The sequence below is a fragment of the Dipodomys merriami genome, unplaced genomic scaffold (assembly GCF_024711535.1).
Source record: "Dipodomys merriami isolate MVZ:Mamm:240054 unplaced genomic scaffold, mDipMer1.0.p SCAF_128, whole genome shotgun sequence".
Taxonomy (NCBI): Eukaryota; Metazoa; Chordata; class Mammalia; order Rodentia; family Heteromyidae; genus Dipodomys; species Dipodomys merriami.
Window position 1 is genome coordinate 1,097,268 of NW_027202582.1, and position 15,134 is coordinate 1,112,401.

A 15,134-nucleotide genomic window follows, 5' to 3' on the forward strand; every position below is an offset into this window, starting at 1 on the left:
GAGATGGGCCCCTTCCCGATCCTTTAATGGAAGATGAGCTCCATGTGTGCCAGGAGACCTGGCCAAGCTGATGCTCAGGCCAGGGCCTTGCTGCTGGCCATACTGGACTTCATCCCAGACTAGAAGGTTGGACCCTGGGGCGACCTTTGTCTAACTCTTCTGCCACCATCCGCCCCTGGCTGGGCGGAAATTGGGGATCCAGGCGGCCGCAGGTAAGGGAGCGCCGGGGGCGGAGGCGAGGGCGCGGCACCTAGGTAGGTGGCGGCGCCGGAGGGGTTAATTGCCTGGAGGAGGGGGCTTCTGGAGGCGGGAGGGGGTCCCAGCCCGGCGGCCTCCCGCCCCGCCCCTCGCTGCTGCCGCCGCCTCCGCCGCCCAGCCGGCACCCGAGAGGCCGCGGGGACCCGGCAGCCGCCGCCGCCGCCGCAGCGGGCGACAGTAAGCGCAGGGCCGGGCCGGGCGGGGACGCGGGAGGACTTGGGGGCTCCGGCGCGCAGGGGGCGCCGGGCCGGGTGGGGCACCCCCTCCGAGTGGAGGACCGCGCCGCGCGGCACGCCCCGCGCGTCGGCGTGGGGACGCGGGGGAGGCGGTGGGAGGGGGCGCCGGCGAGCCGCGAGTCGGGGTGCAGCATGCGTGTCGGGGTGCGGCGAGTCGGGGCGCGGCGAGCCGGGGTGCAGCATGCCGGCGAGCGGCGTGTCGGGGCGCGGCGAGCCGGGGCGGCCGGCGCCGCGCGCGGGCCCGGTGGCGCGGCGTGTGCGCACACGTGTGCGCGGACCTCCGCGGGGCCCGGCGCGCCCCCGGGGGGCCGCCGCGCCGAGCCCGGCCGCAGTGTGCAGGTGCGGGGCGCGGCGGGCAGCCGCGGCGGAGGGGGCGGCGCAGGTTGTGCAGACTGCGGCGGTGGTGAAGTGTGTCGGGATGTGCGTGTGCGCACGCGAGCGTGGGCACACGTGTGTGTGCGCCTCTCCTCCCGCGGCCCGCTGGCCGACACCGGTCCCGGGGCGCTGCCGACCCTGCCGGACCCGCTCGCCCTGCCTCGCGCTCGCCCTGCCCTGCCGGGATTCCCGCCTTGCCTCTGGGGCCGGTCGAACCTGCCCCGGGGTTCCTCGAAAGCCCGGCGGGGTGCGGTGGGGGGACCCCAGAGGCCCCCACCAGGCCAGTTGCCACCAGCTCGGGAGCTCCCGGGGAGGGGAGGGAGGGAGCTGGCCCGGGTGGCCGCGGCAGTCGCAATGGGAGAGCCGCCGCGGGGGATGGACACACCACCCCGGTTCACCCACCATCCTGCCTATTTCCTCATCCTGTCTGAGGGGAGCCCACATTTCCTCAGTCACTCTGCCTCTCAAGAGACAGGCTCTCAAGAGACAGCCTTTCCATCCTTCTCTCATTGGCCTCCCTTCCCCTATGGGCGCCGTCCACTCTTCTTCCAGCCCGAGTCCTCTGATGGGGCTGAGGGACGGACAGAGGTGAGAAGGAGACTAGAATCAGACTAGAATCAGGAGTTCTGTGGGATCCCTGCTATCAAGTGTCTAGCCAGAAGGACCACAGGAGACACATGGGGGGCGGGGGAGGGCAGAGGGGGAGGGTGTGCGTGTTAGGCATTTATTGACCCCAGCGTCCCTGGTTCTGCCCACAGTGACCACTGCTCCCCAGGACCCCCCTGCCCCGCCTCCCCAGGCGGGCAGTGGAGCCGGACCTGCCCCTGGACGTGCCATGCGCAGCACCACACTCCTGGCACTGCTGGCACTGGTGATGTTGTACTTGGTGTTGGGTGCCCTGGTGTTCCAGGCCCTGGAGCAACCCCACGAGCAGCAGGCCCAGAGGGAGCTGGGGGAGGTCCGAGAGAAGTTCCTGAGGGCCCATCCATGTGTGAGCGAGCTGGAGCTGGGGCTCTTTATCAAGGTGCGTGCAGGATGGAGCCCCTACGGCACTTGTTCCGTGGGACTGGTTCTGGGATGTGAGGGGGCTTCCAGACACAGATCCCTAAGGACTAGGTGCAGCTGTGGGGTGCTGGGCAGAAGCTGGGATTCAAGTCTCTGTTTCAATATGGTGGCCAGGAGCTGTCTTTTGTTTTCCTTATTGTGCCTGGTAAGCAGGCTGTGCTCTTGGAATTTGTGTGATGGTGATGGATGGATGGATGGATGGATGGATGGATGGATGGATGGATGGAAGACAGGCAGGCAGGCAGGAAGGACGGACAAATGAATGGATGAATGAATGAAATACATGAAATGAGGTCTAACTCACCCTATAAGTTGCCAGGTAAAATTCAGGATGAATTCATGTGCATCTTAGTTAAGCAACTAATGCATTTTAATCTAAGTGTGATCCTGCAATGTTTTTACTTGCTAGCACTGGCAGTCTTCCTGATTCTGACTCCTATACATTTTTGGAGTCACAGATGCCTTAGAGAAATCCAAGACAACGATGAGCAGCAATCTCCCTCCCCCCCCCAGCTGTGCCTATGAGGCACAGAAAGATGACTTTGGAGGGCTTCTGTCCATGCCACCATGGATGCCAGGCCAGGGGCCTCTTGCCCCCGCCCTCCAGGACCCATGTTTACCTGATGGGCAAGTTGGGGGGAGTAGACTTTTCTGAGGTACTGTGTAACCAACCTCCAGGCAGTCAATAAGGAAAGCTCTAGACTTCAGTCTTCTGGAGCTGGTGAGTTCCTCTGTTGCTTTTTCTGATTTCCCAGCCATTGTCATGAAAAACTATTTAACAAATACTTTTGTTTTTAATACCTTTTTTTTTTTTTTGGTCTGTTGTGAGGCTTGAACTCCGGGCTTGGATTCTTTCCCTCAGCTCTTTAGCTCAAGGCTAAGACTCTAGCACTTGAGCCACAGCACCACTTCTGGTTTTCTGGTGCTTAATTGGAGATAAGAGTCTCACAGAGGAGCTGGGAAGGTGGCTCAGTGGTAGAGTGCTTGCCTTGCATTCATGAGGCCCTGGGTTCATTCCTCAGCACCACATAAACAGAAAAAGCTGGAAGTGGTGTTGTGGCTCAAGTGGTAGAGCTCCAGCCTTGAGCTGAAATGCTGAGGGACAGCGCCCAGGCCCAGAGTTCAGGCCCCACAAACAAACAAACAAACAAACAAAAAATGTCTCACAGACTTTCCTGCCTGGCTGGCTTTGAACCACAATCCCTGGATCTCAGCCTCCTGAGTTGCTAGGATTACAGATATGAGCTACCAGCACCCAGCTTTGCTTAGCATTTTTGTTCAAAGCTGATACTCTACCTCCTGAGCCACACCTCTACTCTGGCTTTTTTTTTTTTTTTTAATGTTGGTTAATTGGAAATAAGAATCTCTCAGACTTGTCTGCCCAGGCTGTCTTGGAACTGCCATCCTCAGATCTCATCCTTCTGAATAGCTCGGATTACAAGCATGAGCCACCAGCACCTGGCAAATAAATACTTCTTTACCCAAGCCTACAACTCCTGGTTCCCTGCCTGTTCTTTGTAGAGAGTGAGGCTGTTGTGAGAGCCTCAGCAGTCTGGCAGGACCCTGTTAAGAGATGAGGTGGGGTGAAGCCAGGTCACTGCCCACCTGACATGGCTCTTGACACTTAGAGAAAGGAGGAGAAAGCTCTGAGAGGTCTGGGCAGAGTGAGAGAGTATGTCTGGTCAGATCACAAGGAGGGGGGGGGAGGGGGGAGAGCTGACCTATTTTATCTTCACAATGGAATTGCTTTATTCCTGGATTTGAAAGAGGAAAAAGAGGGGCAGGACCTAGAAGGGTGCCTGAGAGCCCCTTTATTTCTCTTTCAAAGTAAGAATGACTCATGCGATGATCGTGTACCTACTGTGTGCTGTAGCCCATGAAACGAGGAAGGGAATGGAGACTAGGAGAGAGCAGATACAGGCTCTGCCCTAGACCATATCACATCCGGGGACAGACAAACCACTGTAAGATCAGTGAAAAGGGACATTTCCTTCCTTCCTTCTTTAAGTACCCACTGTGTGCTGGATTGTGGGGATTGCTGGCCACTGAAGTGAATGGCGTGGGAGAGGCAGCATGGAGATGGGTGGGCCAGGGAGCAGCCTGGGGTAAAGGCGGCAAACTAGAGCACTCACTGGAGAGTCTTTTTGCAGAATCTGGACTGAGCAGATGCAGAGTCATTTGGAGCAGAAATTAGAACACACAGAATGATAGAGGATTTTTTTTTTCCCTTCTGAGTAGTGAAATGTATGAGAAAAAGTTGCAAAATAAAAAAAAATCACTTTTAATCAGACATTTCACCTCTTGCCTTCATTAAGGAATCATGGTTACAGGAAGTGGCATGGTTTCAGAAACTCCGGAGGGGGGAGGGCAATGAGTGTATTTTGGGGGTGCCAAGTTAGAGTTCCAGGAGAGATGACGGGGGCAAGGGAATTGGGACCAGTTAGGAGAACTTGCAGGCTGGGCTGGCCAGCCTCGGCCGGATCCTGTTGACAGAAGAAAGCCCCACCATTTTAGGAAGATGAAGTGGAAAGAGTCTTCTTCAGGAGGATTGCAGAGAAGTAGAGGGTTGAAGTCTCCACACATGGACACTTCCTTTGTGCTCCATGGGGTAGGACCCTTCTTAGTGTCTCTTACCTGTGCTGTGCCCTCAAACCATGGGCCCTGCCTTAAGGGGTCAAGAGAGAGAGCAGACACTTCATTCCTTCACTAATGTTTATTGAGCACCGATGGGTTTTGGCTGGGACATTAATGTGTGTGTCTACCCCAAAATTGGCTGCAAACGTTTGAAAGTGGGGGATTCAACTCAGTTTCCATGGAGGCATACTGGAGGGGAGTCCGAGGAATGCTGGAAAGCACAGGGCATGAGCCCCTTGTGAAAAGATACCCACCACAAACCACAGGGCTTACTTTTTATAAGTGCATTAATTCTGTGATGTGTGTGTGTGCACGCGCATGTGCCCATCAAGACTGGGACATTAATTCCTCACAACAAATCTATGAGGGTGGCTGGGTCCCAGTAGCTTACACCTATAATCCTAGTTACTAAGGAGGCTGAGACCTGAGAATCAAGGTTTGAAGCCAGCCTCGGAGGGAAAGTTCAGTGAGACTCTTTCATCTCCAAGTAACCAGCAAAAAGCTGAAAGTGGAGGGTAAAGTCCAATGAGAGCATGAGGCCCTGAGTTCAAGCTCCAACACAAACACACACACACACACACACACACACACACACACACACACACACACACACACACACACACACACACACACACACACACACACACACACACACACACACACACACACACACACACACACACACACACACACTCCATGAGGCTGCTTCTCCAATCATTGCTACTTGGCAGATGTAGAAACTGAGACATAGAGAGCAGAGCTAACTTGCCCAAGGTCACACAGTACCAAGATTTGAACCCAGGGGGATCCCAGACTCTCTGTACCTCACCGCCAATTAGGAATCTGTTGTGTGAAGTTGGGGTGGGGAGAGGCAGGTAATTGAATGTTTCTACAGCCTCATGAAGGTCACATTTGCCTGAAGGTGGTTTGGGTCACCCAATCTGCTGTAAGGGATTGATTGCCTTGGAGTTCCGGGCAGGAGGGGAAGAGGGACATGCACCCTAGAAGATGAGGGTCAGGGAGCCGGCTGGGGCAGGGGAAGGGCTGAGGCTCCTCCCTCTGTGCCTTGTCCCACAGGATGTGGCTGAAGCCCTGGGAGGGGGTGCGGATCCAGAAATCAACTCAACCACGAACAGCAGCCACTCAGTCTGGAACCTGGGCAGCGCCTTCTTTTTCTCAGGGACCATCATCACTACCATTGGTGGGGGAGGAGATACGGCATGTGGATGGGCGGTAGAGGGCAAGGAGTTACCTTCTGGGGGACGGCGCAGGGAGAGGTAGGGGTGCCAGGTGACACCTCCCCTTCTTGCACTGCTCCTCTGCGCAGGCTATGGCAACGCAGCCCTGCGCACAGATGCCGGGCGCCTCTTCTGCATCTTTTATGCCCTGGTGGGGATCCCGCTGTTCGGGATCTTGCTGGCAGGGGTCGGGGACCGGCTGGGCTCCTCTTTGCGCAGAGGTATTGGCCACATCGAAGCAATTTTCCTGGTGAGCTGCTCCCGGGCCCCTGGTGCACTTGTGCTGGGGGTGAAGATTCCCTCCCCTAGGTCCCCAGTAAGTGAGATGTCTGGATCCTCCCCTGAAGCACCCCATCCCCACACCCCCGGGGAGGCAGGGGTTCGGAGAAATGGGAGTGGAGGGGGTTGTGGACTTGGTGGTCCTGCGTGCCGCCCCTCCCTGCAGAAGTGGCACGTGCCCCCGGAGCTGGTGCGGGTGCTGTCCGCGATGCTCTTCCTGCTCATCGGCTGCCTGCTCTTTGTCCTCACGCCCACGTTCGTGTTCTGCTATATGGAGGACTGGAGCCAGCTGGAGGCCATCTACTTTGTCATAGTGACGCTCACCACCGTGGGCTTTGGAGATTACGTGGCGGGTAAGGTGCTGTGTTTCCTGTCTGCTTTGTTTCCTGTCCCGGAGCTCTGCCGTCTGGGTGCTCCCTTCAAGTCCCACATGGAAACTGTGCTCCAACTCCTACATGGGAGTCAGGCAACAGTGCACCGTGCACTTTGATTCACGCAGCACCTGTGCACGCGTAACATTGTGATACATCCATGTCCTGTGTATGCACATACTGCATGCACAGATGTCCATCGTCCACCTCACATCCAAAGGGGCATTTTTCCGTGGCAAGTTTGCCGTGCACACCTTCATCAATGCTGCATTCATCTTCCAGTTCACATTTGCACACATTAGCTCCTTCCCCCTCCCCCACACTCATTTGCACACATTAGCATCCACCCTGCAGAGGGCTCCCTCGCTCAGTGAGGGTCAGAGACCTTCAGTGATCCATCCCCCACCCCCACACAGCCATCAACCTGTTTTTTCCGTCCCTGGTGGGACCCTAGGCGCTGATCCAAGGCAGGACTCCCCTGCCTACCAGCCGCTGGTGTGGTTCTGGATCCTGCTTGGCTTGGCCTACTTCGCCTCGGTGCTCACCACCATTGGGAACTGGTTGCGTGTGGTCTCTCGCCGCACGCGGGCAGAGGTAGGCGCTCCTGGCTAGCGCTGCAATGCGCCTGTGCTACCGCTGGTGTATTAAGGCCTGCTATGGGCTCTCATGGGCCTGGCTGCCTCCCTGGCAGTGTGCGATCCTGGAGTTAGGGGGCTAAGTGACACCTCGTGTGTGCCCAGAGAGGTAAACTCAAGTATGCTCGACCCCTTCTGCCCTCATGCATGGGGTTGCCAGATTTAGCAAATTAAAAGGGAAAAAAATGCAGGAAGTCCAGTTAAACATGAATTTCAAATACCCTAAAATTGTATTTGTTATTTGATCTGAAACTCACATTTATTTAACTGGCTGACCTGCATTTTGCTGCCCTGGTGCAAGCACTTGGCTAAATACAGGCAGCGAAGATCTTGGAACTGGACAGGAAGCTGAAATAAAATTGGGGCTCTGAAAGAGAGCGGGGCGCTGGTGCCTCAGGCCTGTTATCTAGCTATTTCAGGAGGCTGAGATCTGAAGATCCAAGTTGGAGCCAGCCCTGAGCAGAAAAGTGTATGAGACTCTTATCTCCAAGTAAGGGCAAAAGGCCAGAAGGGGTGTTGTGGTTCAAGTGGTAGAGCACCAGTTCTTGGGTAAAAAAAAAGCTCAGGAACAGCACCGAGGGCCTGAGTTCATGCTCCAGTAGCAGGACAATAATAATAATAATCTGGTGCTTTGTAGAAAGATGGTTGCAGGAGGGGTTACTTCTATGCAGATGCAGAAAGGTGTGAGGCGCCCCCCACAGGCGCCAGCAGGAGGGTCAGGTGACCACAGGAGGATGCCTGCCCGGTGAAGGGACAGGCGGGCTGGCAGTCTGGAGAGGACCCCTGGTCCAGGATTACTTTTCCGCAGATGGGCGGCCTCACCGCCCAGGCTGCCAGCTGGACAGGCACGGTGACCGCACGGGTGACGCAGCGGGCCGGACCCCCCGCGCCGCCGCCCCCGCCAGAGAAGGAGTGGGTGCTCCTGCCTCCGCCGTGCCCACCGCCGTGCCCATCGCCGCCCGTGGGCCGGCCCCCGTCGCCCGGGCTGCCCGAGAAGAAGGTGGCGGCGCCCTCCCCGCCCACCGCCTCCGCCCTGGACTACCCCAGCGAGAACCTGGCCTTCATCGACGAGTCCTCCGACACGCAGAGCGAGCGCGGCTGTGCCCTGCCGCGCGCGCCGCGCGGGCGCCGCCGCCCCAACCCCCCCAAGAAGCCGGCCCGGCCCCGGGGCCCCCGGCGACCCCGGGACAAAGGCATGCTGGCGGTGTGAGGGCCAGATCCCAGCTCGGACCCGCGAAGGGCTCCGTCCCTGAACTCTCCCCCACCCCACCCCGGCATGCTTGGCTTGTTCGACCAAAGAGCCCTCTTTCCTGGATGCCCGAGCTCGGGGCCGAGGGTCACCGAGCGGCCTCCCCCGCCCCAGCCCCTGCCTCACTTCTGGCCCTCCCCGGACCCCCCCCCCCCGGCCTTTCTGTGTCGCTGCCCCGGCCAGGCTTGTCCCTCGCGACACCTCACGACTGTGCCTCCAAGCCTGCATCAATAAACGAGCAGTCTGCACCGCGCGGGCCGTGCGCTGCGGGACCGGGCTGTGGGGCTCCCCGCCGGGGCGCGCACGGCCGGCCTTCCGTGACCCTCCTCCCCCAGGATCCCACGTCCATCCGGTGGGGAGGGAGGAAGGGAGGGATGGGGGGGAGGTCACGTCTTGACCTGGAGGTGACCCTGCAGGGTCTGGGGTCGGAATCGGTCAAGGAAGGGGGCTGGGCGCCTCGGATCTCCGCGCGCGAATGGGGTGCGGGTGCGGGTGTTGGAGGGACGCGGGAGGGCGCGTGGCGTCCGCGGTGAACTCTCCGGGTGGGGGGACGCCACCCCCCCCACCCAGGGCCCGCCATTCCGCAGAGCCTCGCCGCCCCTCCCCCGCGGCGGAGCGTGACCCCCGCCCCGCCCCCCTCCCCCGCCCCGCCCCGAGACCAGCGGCCTCTGGTTCGGTTGCGGGCGAGAATCATGGAAGGGGAAAAGCCTCTCAAAGTAAGGACTTCTCCCTGCGCCCCCTCGCCCGGCACCCGGAGGAAACTGGCACCCTCCCCTCCCCAACACTTGTCCCCGTTCCCACCCCCGCCCCACCAGGCCCCCCTCTCCCTCTGCGCCCCGGCTCCCCACTGGTCTGTGGCCCACAGGGGGCGCCGAAGCCTTCGGAGCGCCGGGGCAGCGCGGGCAAGGCCACCCTGACCAGCCACATCCTCAACCTGTGGAGCACCGCCACGCTGCTGCAGCCGCAGGTGAACCTGTCGCTGGCCGAGATCTGCGAGAACTTCGACGATGAGGGCCGAGACGTGGGCAAGATCCGCCGGCAGAAGAGCCAGTCCCTCACCCCCAAGCCCCAGGAGCTGGAGGAGCAGGCCCTGCTGGACCTGGAGCTGCACGGCTGCAACTCCATAGAAGGCCTCCCGAAGAAGGGGGCCGAGGCCATCAGTACCGAGGCCGGTCAGTGTGACTTGGCCAGGCCTTGGGCACCCACGGGGCAGGGCCGGGGCGGGGTGTGTGTGTAGGGATGGGGAGGGTCTCAATTTCCCTTCTGTAAAATGGGGGCGGGCGGGTGTGGGGGGAAGCCAGATGGAAGTTTCTCAACTTCCCTGGGAGGGGCGCTAGAGAGAATCCTCCATCCTTTAATGCAAAGAGGCATTCCTCGGGTGCCCCCTACCGGCCAGTCAGAACCCACATTTGGGGGGCGGGTTGAGGGGGGAGGCTTTGGATCTGGTTGTTGGTTTATTTGTGATGCTGAGGTTCGAATCCCGGCCCTCATACAGGTTAAGCGAGCACTCTGCCACTGAGCTTCGATTCCCCAACTTCTCTCCCTCACCTCCACACACATTTGATAAACTCAGGGCTCCGCTCTTGCTAGACTGGCTTTCTACCAACACATCTGGCTTTTTGCAGGTTGTTTGGAGACAAGAGTCACTTAGATTTGTCTGCCCTGGTTGGTTTTGAAACATGATCCTCCATATCTCAACACCTTGAGTAGCTGAGATTAAAGTGAGCCATTGGCATCTGCTTCCCTAGATTTGAATGGACTCATGGAGCCAGTTGAAGGAGTTATTCTCTGTCTAAAGATTTGCACTGAGGTCACTAGTGTGTGTGTGTGTTTGTGTGTGTACGTGTGCAAGCATGTGAGTGCACCCTGGTCCTGGGCTTGAAACTCAGGGCCTGGGCACTATCCCTGAGAGCTTTTGTGCTACAGCTCCTTCCTTCCTTCCTTCCTTTTTTTTTTTTTTTTTTTTTGGTCTGTCATGGAGCTTGAACTCTGGGCCTGGGCACTATCCCTCAGCTCTTCAGCTCAAGGCTAGCGCTCTACCACTTGAGCCACAATGCTACTTCCTGTTTTTCGATGGTTTATTGGAGATAAGAGTCCCACGGATGTTCCTGCCAGGGCTGGCTTTGAACTATGATCCTCAGATCTCAGTCTCCTGAGTAGCTAGGATTACAGGAGTGAGCCACTGGGCTGGCTGTTTACAATTTTTAAGCACCTACCACAGTATCTTTTTTGGGGACTTGTTACCCCTACTTGATCTCTCCACCTTCACTAGAAAATAAGAACTAATAACTGTGTAACATTTTGAGCATTTGCTTTATATCAGATATTAGGGTTCCTTGCATAATTACCTCTAAGCCTCCCAACTGTTATAGGAGGCCCTCCCAGGCTGGGGATACAGCTCAGTGGTAAAGTTCTTTTTTTTTTTTTGGTGGTCGTGGGGCTTGAACTCGGCCTGGGCGCTGTCCCTCAGCTCTTCAGCTTAAGGCGAGCGCTCTACCACTTGAGCTACAGCGCCACTTCCGGTTTTTCTGGTGGTTTATTGGAGATAGGAGTCTCACGGTGGGCTGGCTTTGAACCGAGATCCTCAGATCTCAGCCTCCTGGGTAGCTAGGATTACAGGCGTGAGCCACCAGCGCCCGGCAGTGGTAAAGTTCTTACCTAGCATGTGCAAGGTTCAATCTCTAGCACTGCATAAATAAAAACAATGTCATTAGAGGCCATTCTTATGACTCCATATTGCAGGTAAAGAACCTGAGGGCAAGAGATTTCCAATTGTTGGCCCTAAGTGGGAGAGGCGGAACAGAAATCCAGGTAGGTGGAACTCTAAAGCCCAGGCTTGTAGCCCTTGCCCCATCCTGACTCCCAACTGAGGTAGCATGCACAACTGGTCTTCTACCCATCCATCTCCTCTGCTCCAGGGAAGACGGAGGAGTCTGCTGACAACTAACTCCTCTTTTCTTTTCTCTAGAAAAGTGTTCCTCAGAGTCATTAATCAGTCTCTCAAAGAACGTACCCCATCGAGCCTATTGGACAGAACAGCAGAACAGGGTTAGAGGGGTCTAAGAATACTGGGGAGGTGGTTAGAGAATGGAAGATGACAAGCAAGCTGAGAGTTATAGCAGAGGAAGGGTGGAAATGGTTGGCAGAGGGGAAAAGAAATAAGGTGGGGCTCCGATGGCTCTCACCTGTAATCCTAGCTACTCAGGAGGCTGAGATCTGAGGATCACGGTTCAAAGCCAGCCTGTGTAGAAAAAGTCCATAAGACTCATCTTCAGGGCTGGGAAGGTGGCTCAGTGGTAGAGCGCTTGCCTTGCATGCATGAGGCCCTGGGTTCGATTCCTCAGCACCACATAAGAAAAAAGCTGGAAGTGGGGCTGTGGCTCAAGTGGTAGAGTGCTAGCCTTGAGCTGAAGAGCTGAGGGACAGCACCCAGGCCCAGAGTTCAGGCCCCACGACCGGACCCCCCAAAAAAAAGAAAAAAAAGAAAGACTCATCTTCAATTAACCATCCAAAGGCCAGATTTGGAGCTATGGCTCAAGTGGTATAGTACTAGTCTTGAGCAGAAAAGCTCTGGGACAGTGCCTAGGCCCTGAGTTGTTTAAGTCCTGGACTAGCACGCACGAGCGCTCGCGCGCGCGCACACACACACACACACTCGAAAGAAAAAAAGACAAAAAGAGGAAGGAAGCTGGTTGGGGGTCGAGTTTCTAGAGATCATTTATCCTGTGGGCAGTGCTGGGGCTCCCCTGGTGCCTGAAGCTTTGTCTCACTGCTTTTAGCTGCCACTGCCCCTGATGGAACTCATGGAGAATGAAGCCCTGGAAATCCTCAACAAAGCCCTCAAAAGTGAGTCTCCCTCTCTGCCAGCTTCCACAAAAGCTCCTGGGGAACTGTACAGGACTTGGGTGAAGGTGGATGTCGGGATGTGTCTGCCGTGTCAGATCTCCTTAGCACTGACAATGACTCCAAGGATCCCATTACTGTTAAAAGTTGAGAATTCAAGCTGGGTGCTGTGGGCTCAACATGTAATCCTGGCTACTCAGGAAGCTGAGATTGGGAAAACTCATGTTCCAGGCCAGCCTTGGCAACAAAGCTCATTTATGACCCCATCTCATTGGAAAAAGCTGAGCATAGTGGTGGTGGGTGTCTGTCACTCTAGTTAGAGAGGGAAATGCAAAATCAAATTTTGGTCTAGGCTAAGAAAAGAGCAAGATCCTATGTCAAAAATAAGCAGACCATTTGGGCTGGGAAGCTGGCTTAGTGGCATGCATGAAGCTCTGGGTTCAAGTCCTCAGTACCATATACACAGAAAAAGCCAGAAGTAGTGCTGTGGCTCAAATGGTAGAGTGCTAGCCTTGAGCAAAAGGAACTCAGGAACAGTGCCCAGGCCCCAGGACTGGCAAAAGCAAGAAAGAAAAAAAAAAATGGAGCCCTCGCCTAGTGAATTGAAGACCTCAGTTCAGACCTCAGTACTGCCAAAAACAAAAAATAAAGTTTAGGCACAGAAAAACCCAATGTGGGAGGTATGGGGTGACTGTCAAAGTTCTTTTTTTTTTTTTTTTCCTTCGGTCGTGGGGCTTGAACTCTGGGCTTGGGCGCTGTCCTTCAGCTCTTAAGCTCAAGGTGAGCGCTACCATTTGAGCCACAGTGCCACTTCCAGTTTTTTCTGTTTATGTGGTGCTGAGGAATTGAACCCAGGGCTTCTTGCATGCAAGGAAAACGCTCTACCACTGAGCCACCTTCCCAGGCCCTGTCAAAGGTCTTTTTTTTTTTTTTTTTGGCCAGTCCCGGGGCCTGAACTCTGGGCCTGGGTGTTATCTCTCAGCTCATCAGCTCTTCAGCTCAAGGCTAGCACTCTACCACCTGAGTCACAGGGCTACTTCTGGCTTTTTCTGCTTATGTGGTGCTGAGGAACCGAACTCAGGGCCTCATGCATGCAAGGCAAGAGCTCTACCACTGAGCCACCTTCCTAGCCCCCTGTCAAAGGTGTTAATTGTGCCCCTCTCTAGCTGGTGTGGATATCTAAGGCTGTTCTTCACCTGCCCAATGGTATGACAGCCCTTGGGTCCCTTCTAGGTGTGGAAATAAATGTACTAGTCTTTGGATTCTTGGGAAAAACTTTTTTTTTTTTTTTGGTTGGTTGTGGGGTTTGAACTCTGGGCCTGGGCGAGTGTTCTACCACTTGAGCCAAGCACCACTTCCATTTTTCTGGTGGTGAATTAGAGATAAGAGTCTCACTGACTTTCCTGCCTGAGCTGGCTTTGAACCAGAATCCTCAGATCTCAGCCTCCTGAGTAGCTAGGATTACAGGTGTGAGCCACTGGCCCCTGGCAAACTTTTTCTTTCTTTCTTTCTTTCTTTCTTTCTTTCTTTCTTTCTTTCTTTCTTTCTTTCTTTCTTTCTTTTCCTTTCTTTCTTCCTTTCTTTTTTTGCTGATTCTGGGACTTGAACTCAGGGTCTGGGATCTGTCCCTGAGCCTCTCTGTGCTCAGGGCTAGTGCTCTACCACTTGAACCACAGTGCCATTTCTGGCTTTTTCTACATAGGGGGTGCTGAGGAATCAAACCCAGGGCTTCATGCATGCTAGGCAAGCACTGTACCACTGAGCCACCTTCCCAGCCCGGGGAATTTTAATTATTATTAAGTAGTTGTAAAAGGGGTTACAATTCTATGAGTAGAGTTATGAGTATAAGGCTTCTTGGCCAATGTCATCCTTTCCTTTGTGGTAAACTTTTTAATGCCATAGGGCTCAGCAAAGAGAAAGGACAGGATGATTAAAGTGTGTGGTTCGGACGTCCTTAAAGCTGCTGGTTCACACGGCCCAAGTTCGGGCCAGAAGCAGCATCTTTAACCTTGGTGGTTAGCTTTCCTTCACCGATCGCCGCGGAGGTCCGGCGGGACCCACACCAACACAGACCCAAGCGCCTCCGCGGCGGGCATCCCAAAGCAGCTGCAGCTCCTCAGCTGACACCCGAGGCGCCGCCTGGCGGGGTGCGGGGAGGCCTCGGGGTGCCCGTGCCCTGAGCTCAGTTCTGCCCTGTTCCTAGGCTACCGGTCCCGGATCGGCAAAAACCACTTTCTGACTAAGGAGCTGCAGCGGTACATCGAGGGGCTCAAGAAGCGCCGGAGCAAGCGACTGCAGTGCACAGCCTAGCAAACCTCGACTCCCGCCGCCCCGCCCCGCCCCGCCCCAGCCCCCTCCGCGTGAATATGAACCCTAGAGAAAATAAAAAGTGTCCGTGATCCCTGAGTCAGTGCGTGGCTGCCGCGTGAGGCGGACGCACGTGGCCCCGCCCTTCCCCGTGACCTTCATTCGGTCACCGCAGTGACCTTGAGTTTTCTTCATCGGAGTCGGGTCCCTGTCTTCCTTAGGCTCCAAGCCTAGGGTTATTTTAGTCTAGGCATAGTTTAGGTCTGAATCTCCTACCCGAGATTGAGCCGCTTTCGGAGGGTGACTGAGTCTGAAGCTCAAGTCCCCCACAAACATTACCCTGGAGGGGCGGGAGGGAAAGGGGTAGAGCCCCCCTCCCTTCCCTCCCCAAGCTCCGCCCCTCATGCATATGCAGATAAAAGGCGCCTCTGTCGGTCCGCCCCCTTATTTACATATGTGAGTCGTGGGCTCTCGCAGCCGACCTCGCCACTCCGCAAAGCGCGTTGAGCCTCACTTGTGAAAGCCTCTCCAGGCCCCACCCACCTCGGGTTCTTTCCCGCAGACTCTCCGTGCCTCTGGCCCCGCCCCTTGGGCGGCCGCGCACGACTGTGCGCCGGTGAAGCTCGACGGCGGCGGGGCGGAGC

General features: G+C 56.3%; 2 protein-coding genes across 2 annotated transcripts; both read left to right on the forward strand.

The window, feature by feature from the left end:
* The first annotated feature begins 1,689 nt into the window (after window positions 1–1,689).
* LOC138824202 (potassium channel subfamily K member 4) lies at window positions 1,690–8,467 on the forward strand. The gene is made up of 6 exons (XM_070017862.1): window positions 1,690–1,893; window positions 5,646–5,769; window positions 5,896–6,056; window positions 6,252–6,438; window positions 6,911–7,050; window positions 7,900–8,467. The coding sequence occupies exons 1-6, from the start codon at window positions 1,705–1,707 to the stop codon at window positions 8,299–8,301; spliced, it is 1,203 nt and encodes a 400-aa protein (XP_069873963.1). The 5' UTR covers window positions 1,690–1,704; the 3' UTR covers window positions 8,302–8,467.
* Window positions 8,468–8,982: 515 nt separating this feature from the next.
* Window positions 8,983–14,576, forward strand: LOC138824203 (cation channel sperm-associated auxiliary subunit zeta-like). Its single transcript, XM_070017863.1, has 6 exons — window positions 8,983–9,056; window positions 9,206–9,512; window positions 11,083–11,151; window positions 11,309–11,388; window positions 12,120–12,186; window positions 14,387–14,576. Exons 1-6 carry the CDS (start codon window positions 9,033–9,035, stop codon window positions 14,491–14,493), a joined length of 654 nt encoding a protein of 217 aa, XP_069873964.1. The 5' UTR covers window positions 8,983–9,032; the 3' UTR covers window positions 14,494–14,576.
* Window positions 14,577–15,134: the final 558 nt, after the last annotated feature.